We start from the raw sequence: 7,545 nt of genomic DNA on the forward strand, positions 1-7,545 counted from the left end.
TACATTAATGTTTCAGGCACCATTCTATATCTGTGTTATTTCACCAAAAATAATTTTTTGAAGAGCACATAGGAAGAAGGACTAACCTTGAAAAGGAATAAGAACACTTCTTTCTGTGAAATGTACAGAAACGAGAGAAGGATGAATGCGAGTACGAGCATAATTTGAGCTGAAGGGAGGAAGGTTGTGTTTTCCCTGAAGGATAGACAAATGCTAAGACTGCAGTAGAGATCTTGAGGAAATTAGCAAAGGTTTAGAATAGCACTTTATGGGAGTGGAGAGGTAACGAAACCACACTGAGCAAGGAGGATTGCCCAGCAAGTTGAAGACTTCAACAAAATGGCAATGCTATATGTTTTTGGCTGCCAGTCAAGAAAACTCACCTAAGCACAGTTTAATAGTATTTGGCATGCTCTACATGGCAGAGGAAATGTGTAGTATATTTGGGAAAGAGTTCTGCCAAAATGAATTAAGTGTTTAGAAGATTTGATGTTTAGAGTAGTAGTCAGTATCCATCTCGGCATTTTAAGAATTTAGGAACAAGGTCAGGAAAAGTCATGTTCTCTTGGGTTGAACATGATCAAATTAACGTAAAATGAATGATAGTAGTCACTTACACAATGTGTTGAGGAAACCTGACGGTGCGGAGCCTGCTTGGGATTCTCTCTCTCTCCCTCTCTCTCTGCACCCCCCCCCCACTTTTGCTATCTCTGTGTCTCTCAAAATAAATAAGTAAGCTTGAAAAAAAGGTACAGTATAATTAGAAGAAATGACAGATGTGTTGATTACAGCATAACTTGACTATATGTAGGAAAAATGTTACGTTGTTGAAAACTGATATAAATTGAACCATGTACTCAAACTGTGATTTTCCTCCTTTTAGTTTTAGTAAGGAATTGAAATTTATCTAATTTGCTAGCTGAAAATATCATCACTAACCATTTTTTATACAGTTCTGTTTCATGCTATCTTTACATTTCGTTTCATTCAGTGCAATCTTTAGATTACAAGTATTATCACAATACTTTCTTTTAATCAGATGGGCCAGTTCTACTATTCAGCCAAAGCTTTTGATGTCTTAGAGAGGCTGGATCCTAACCCTGAATATTGGGAAGGCAAGAGGGGAGCCTGTGTGGGCATTTTCCAGATGATCTTAGCTGGACGAGAACCCAAGTAAGTAATCCAAAAGAGACACTACCTCTATTCCTTTGGTGTTTGTAAGGGAAAAGAATTATTTTCTTGTATTACATCTTCTGAAAACCCAAAACGATAATGATGTTTTATAATGATGAATAGAAGATTAAGATGTTTTATATGTCTATCTGATGTTTTCTCTCCAGAAATTTTTTATGTTCCAAATCATTTTTATTGGGGACATTGAGTATACTATAGCTTTCAAATGTAAGAGTAAGATATATATTTGGCTCCAAATGAATTGTCATTTTCATTAAAAAAGTCTCTTTCTATCTCTTCTACTCTTTTCTTTGGCTATTAGCTTTTTCTTGTGCACTTACTTTGGGCTTCAAAGATTTAGGAATGGAGTGGGTATGGTTGATAATTTTTTTTTTTTGTCTCCCTATATTTCAGGAAATAACTGAGACAGTAGATTACATAAAATTAAGTAACATATAGCTCCATTTATAACAAAAATTAAAATACTTAAAACTAAATTCAGTTTTCTAAAAATAACTGTGGAATGTATTTGTTACTGGTGTATAAATAGATGTGGTTATTTTATAAGTAAATAATGTATCAAAAATTACTTCCTTCCTTGTATCTGATTCCATTCCTAAATACTGGTTTAAAGAAATTTATTAGGATGGGGTGCCTGGGTGGCTCAGTCAATTAAGCAAGGGACTCTTGATCTCAGCTCAGGTCATGATATCACAGTTCATGAGTTCAAAGCCCATGTGATTGAGATTCTGGCTCTTCCTCTCTCTGCCCCCCCCCCCACTTTCTGTCTCAAAATAAATAAATGAACTTAAAAAGAAAAACGAATTTGATTAGGTGAAAGAAGATGCCTGAAATAAAAAACAGAAATAGAAAATATGAGTGAAATCTTAGGGAAGAGGATCCATAGGCAGAGTCACCTATACATTTGATAAGGTAACAGGGAAGTTTTAGTATGCAAAACATGAGTTTTAATTTTAATTAAAATTAAATTACTTGAAACATAAACACTGGGTATTTGCCAAATCTTGGCCCTGAATTTTCTTCTCTTCCATATTTATTAATATATTAATTTTCTTTAAAAAATTTTTTTAAAGTTTATTTATTTATTTTGAGAGAGAGGAAGAGAGCACGAGGGGGAGGGGCAGAGAGAGAGGGAAAGAGAGGATCCCAAGCTGGCTCTGTGCTGTCAGTGCAGAGCCTGACATGGGGCTCAATCCCATGAACTGCGAGATGATGACCTGAGTCAAAAGCAAGAGTTGGACACTTAACCGACTGAGCCACCAAGGCGACCCTAATATATTAATTTTCTTGAAGAAATCATCCATTACTCTGGCTTTATAAAATTTTACAGATATGGTGGTGACACCCAGTTTAAGGTGATTACCACCTCAAACAAAAGAGAACTTGGGGGCATCTGGGTGGCTCAGTCAGTTAAGCTTCTAACTTCAGCTCACGTCACGATCTCCTGTCTCATGAGTTTGAGCCCTGCATTGCTGTCAGCTGCCAGCCCAGAACCTGTTTCAGATCCTCTGTCTCCCTCTCTCTCTGCCCCTTCCCTGTTCATGCTCTCTCGCTGTCTCTCTCAAAAATATACAAACGTTGGGGTGCCTGGGTGGCTCAGTGGGTTAAGTGGCTTACTTCAGCTCAGGTCATGATCTCTCAGTTTGTGAATTCAAGCCCCGCGTCGGGCTCTGTGCTGACAGCTCAGAGCCTGGAGCCTGCTTCAGATTCTGTGTCTCCCTCTCTCTCTGGTCTTCCCCTGCTTGCGCTCTCTGTTTCTTTCTCAAGAATAAAACATTAACATAATTAAATAAACAAACAAACATTAAAAATAAAATCTTTGGGATGAGCACTGGTGTCATGTGTAAGAGATGAATCACTGGGTTCTACTCCTGAAGCCAAGACTATACTGTGTTTTAACTAACTTGAATTAAAATAAATAAAATAAAGTCTTAAAAAAAAGAGAGAGAGAGGTCTTGGACTCAGAGAAGCAACTTGTTAGTATGGAGCTAGAATTTGAACCTAATTCTTTGAACCCAACCCTCTTTCTACTTGGTCATGCAGAATAGGCATAGAAATAGGAATACTTACATCATGTTAGGCCAGAAAGATTAATAGCCTGTGTATGGATAGTATAAGTAAACAGGAAAAGGGTTGGTGAGAAGGATTTCATAGAATTTCCATTTTAGTATTCCGCCATAAAAATAGAAGGCTTGGGGTCGCCTGGGTGGCTCAGTCAGGTAAGCGTCTAGCTCTTGATTTTGCCTCAGGTCATGATCTCATGGTTTGTGGGATCAAGCCCCATGTTGGGCTTCTGTGCTGACAGTTCAGAGCCTGCTTGGGATTCTCTCTCTCCTTCTCTCTGCCCCTCTCCTGCTCACACACATCCTCTCTCTCTCTCTCTCTCTTTCTCTCTCTCTCTTTCTCTCTCCCCCCAAAATGAATAAATAGACATTAAAAAAAAAACAGAAGGCTTGGAAGTCCATAACTGGTTTGTGAATACACAGTGAAATAGTCTGTTACCAAAAATGCCTTACTGGAAGGAGTGAAGAACAAGTATGAGTTGATTAGATCTGTTAATTTACACGCTTATTGAAACTCTTTGTCCCTTCAAATCTTTCCCCCAGAGAGACCCTTCGAGAAGTACTCCATTTACTGAGAAGCACAGGGAACACCCAAGTGGAGTACATCATCCGGATCATGAAGAAATGGGCCAAAGAAAACAGAGTGCCTATCTAAAATAGCTCCAGAGTCCTGGGGAACTGGTCACCGCTTTGCTGTAAAATTGGAAATTGAGGAGAATTCCTCAAGTTTAATGTAAGATGCAGGGCTCTATTTTTTGACATTTCCTTCCTTGCTCTTTGAGCCTCAAGATCAGTGACTTGACTCGCTTAGACCTAGCCTCCTGGCTGAACTAAGCACCATAGTCCGTGCTCCGGCCCCTGTGTGATCCGACTAGCAATAAGACTTTGGATTTGTCTGGTGCCTTTCTTCCAAAAATACTCAGAGAACTCTTATGTAATAACTGACTTTAAGGAGAATGGCATAATTTTTTTTTAATGTTAGCACTCCATGGCATTTTCCCATCGCTCCAATAACAAATGCCTTTAATGCCCAAGAGCCACCGTCATTCTGTCCTCTTCATTTTAGTCATCTGTACATCATCCCATGTCACTGGGGCATTCCATAAAGAATTTTGTAATGCATTTCTGAGTCTTAGGAGAGCAGAGGTTAGAAATAGCAACATGATTCTAAGAGTGGCAGTAAGATCTTTTATCAAACTGTCCAGTCATTAATAGATAATGGACTTCGGGGATTACTCTTTCAGTAGTTTTGATGATAAATAACATGTTATTTATCATCAAAGAAACAGGAGTATTACAGCTGTTTAAAAGGTGCATACTATGAAAAAAATCTGTATGGTACATTTAAAGGTATTCAGGAAATAGTATGCAAATCTCATTAGTCACTGCTCCATTATATTTTAGGGAACAAAACAGGTTAAGGATCTTTTTCATATGTTTTGCCGAATAGACATCAGTTTTGAATGTAGGGCTACAAAGGCTATATGTATGCAGTGGGGCCATTTATTAATATGATGATAATAAACATGGGTTGTGCAGAGCCCTTTGAGGGACTTCCTAATAGCTGGACTCTGTCCTAAGTCCTATTCCAGCCCCAGGTTTCTGAGCTCTTGCAACGTAAACCTATCACTGAGCACTTTTAGACTCACAACTGATTTTCAGAAAATAGACATACATGTTTTGATGTAGCAGATTACCTTTGTTTCTACGCCATGTATTTTGTTTCTGTTAGCTTAAGGTACCCAGTGTTACAGGTGTAGAAAGTGCAGAGCCACCCCGCCCCGCATGAGAACTGAAAGAGCGTCCTAACTCCTTGAAGCACTGCAGACAGCTTAGAGAAGTCCCATAGGCACTGCGCCCGTTGTCCCCCGCACCCCCAGCACGGCGGTGGCTGAGGGAGTCCTAGAAAATGGAGCCGGAAACGCGGCAGGAGAAGACCAGCGACTGCAGGTAGCCTTTGCCATCCGGACACTTGCAAGGGGTTCTTTCAGTTCCTGTCTTTGATCTTAGACCCAGATCTAATCAGTGCGGAGCACAAGTCAAACTAAAGTGGCCCGAATAACTGCATTTTAGAAAACAAAATTTTATCATTTTTCATATGCCAAAGCTTCTGTGTCGTTCGTCCTTTTTCAGTAGTTGGTTCTCAGCATCTAAGGTGGATCAGATCTGGGCAGAACCCAATATGATTCTTAGAATTGCCTTGTGATTCTTACTTAAGCTCACTTGAAATATGAGGAAACATAATAGTGGGAAAAGATGGAACTCCTCAATGGCTTTTGGCAATGGAATTTGTCTTCCGGTTAATTTCCATTATCGTCAGATCTCCTGTACTCGGTAAGCTTTTCCACTGGTGGTGATTTACTTCTAAATGAGCTTTTGTTGAATTTAACGCTCTAGCTTGTCCCTGTCATTTTCCTGTTTTGGGGGGAAAGCTGATACTCCAAAAATAGCAATTCCTGGAATTTTAAACTAGTTTTTAAAAAAAGTTTTTAATCTATAGAATTGAGCCAAAAAACCATAAAGGCTAGTTTTAGAGAGATATCATCCAATTGTTATTAAGGATCCTTCTGGAATGTCTTGGAGGGGTCTCATGATTGCAGAGTCCTGTTGCATGGCTGCTTTTCTTACATGTGATTGATGATACAGGAGAGAAGAAGGTGCAGGCTTAGGAATGTGGTGTCATGTGTACAGTTCAGAGCATCGATGCACTATTTATAGTTAGTAGCAAATATTACTTGCAAATGGAAAAAATTTTTAACTATTTTTGTACTTCAAAAGAATGATGATATTCTACTGTAATATATTCAAATTAAAGTTTGTTATTTGGTCTTACTATGGTGGTCTGTTGAGTGTAGCAAATGCAGGTCCTGGGTATGTCCTGTGCCTTCCCTCCTTTCCTGACCCCAGAGCGGAGGGAAAAAACAAAGTTTGGGGCGTCACAGCTAACTCTTTACGAGAAAGGAAGGTACATATTTTTAAGAATCCCTGTCCACCAAGGCTGTGGTTCGTGCTTAGTCATTTTAGGTTTGGCTCTGCTGAATCACAGCTCATGGCAGAAGTGTTACGGCCAGTGCACAGGACGACACTTCACACTCAGAAAGCTCTCAAGTACTTGTTTGCTGAGAATTAAACATATTGTAGCTGGTAGAGCAAAGGACCTGTGAGAACTGACCTCATAGAATTCTGGTTCCCATCTAATTATTGTTTTATTGTGTGCCGAGCATATACTCGGGGCTGGGGATGCAAGGATAAACAGTGTGGAGTCCTGACCCTTACGGAACCCAGGCTAACAGAAGTATGCAGCACCGAACACAATGGCGTATGATTTTTGGTGTCAGTAGGAGCAAAGTATGAGAGGAAATGAGGCAATGGGAATGCTTGTATCCCTTGCAAATGGACACCTCCTGCCTCACTTTGGGAGAAGCAGTGGGGATGGGTCCTGAAACCCAGCAGCCAGCACGGTGCTCAGGCTTCCCGTGTGTGCAGACGTGCAGCGTACGTCCCAGGACGTGGAAGCCGGGGGACGGCTCTCCCTTAAGGCCTGGCACACTCAGAAAGTCCAGAGTGAGTGGGCAGTGCTCTTTCTCAGTAGTTACACCTGCTTCCTAGTGATAAAACTGAATTCGCGGTTTATTAGTTCCTATACCTAGGACTCTCCCCATTTGACTCGGATGAATAGTCGTGTCTCTCCTTCATCCTCTAAAATACTTCTGAGGTCGGTAGGTTTTTGATGGTAATGTTCAAACGGTACTCTGCCTGTTTAGAGACGCTGTCAGAGAATCCGTGCCTGTCACCTACCTTCACTCTGGACACGTGAAGAACATGGGGCAGGACAACGAAACACAGATGAACACAACCAGCCTCTGGGTGCGTATGGAGTGTGTGCTACACGGTCAAATTCGTGCTTTTTGTTGCATCAGACACCCTTTAAATGCAATCTAGATGCCACGTTCAACTAGGGACCGTGTCGGCGGTTGGGGGAAAGGGAAGGAAGGCAGCAGCCGCGGCAGGCCCACCGCTCAGGCCGCGCCTCTCAGGGCAACACGCTGTACGGAGCTCAGATCTAGGGCATGAACTCGGTGACCCTACTGCATGAACTGTGCATACATTTTATGCATCCTCGTTTTCGTACACTCATTCGTGAATTCGTGTATTTATTTGGTCACTTCCTTACCCCACTGTGTCCCAGAAAAGATTGGGATAAGTTACCAAAATACATGTGACAAAATACAAATAGAAGGCAAGTAAGAGTAAAAGAAGCCCAGAGTAAAGGTTCGAACACAAAAGT

The 7,545-nt window shown here is 40.8% G+C and overlaps 1 protein-coding gene across 4 annotated transcripts in view; it reads left to right on the plus strand.

Moving 5' to 3' along the window:
• TTC26 (tetratricopeptide repeat domain 26) overlaps window positions 1–6,090 on the plus strand; it is a 48,748-nt gene extending 42,658 nt beyond the window's left edge. For all 4 annotated transcript variants that reach the window (XM_045495824.1, XM_045495825.1, XM_045495826.1 and 1 more), the window contains 2 exons: window positions 1,040–1,173; window positions 3,801–6,090. In XM_045495824.1, coding sequence (XP_045351780.1) covers window positions 1,040–1,173; window positions 3,801–3,912 — 246 coding nt within the window. In that variant the 3' untranslated portion in view covers window positions 3,913–6,090. The remainder of the gene's footprint in view (window positions 1–1,039; window positions 1,174–3,800) is intronic.
• Window positions 6,091–7,545: the final 1,455 nt, after the last annotated feature.

Source organism: Leopardus geoffroyi, chromosome A2 (genome assembly GCF_018350155.1).
Source record: "Leopardus geoffroyi isolate Oge1 chromosome A2, O.geoffroyi_Oge1_pat1.0, whole genome shotgun sequence".
NCBI lineage: Eukaryota > Metazoa > Chordata > Mammalia > Carnivora > Felidae > Leopardus > Leopardus geoffroyi.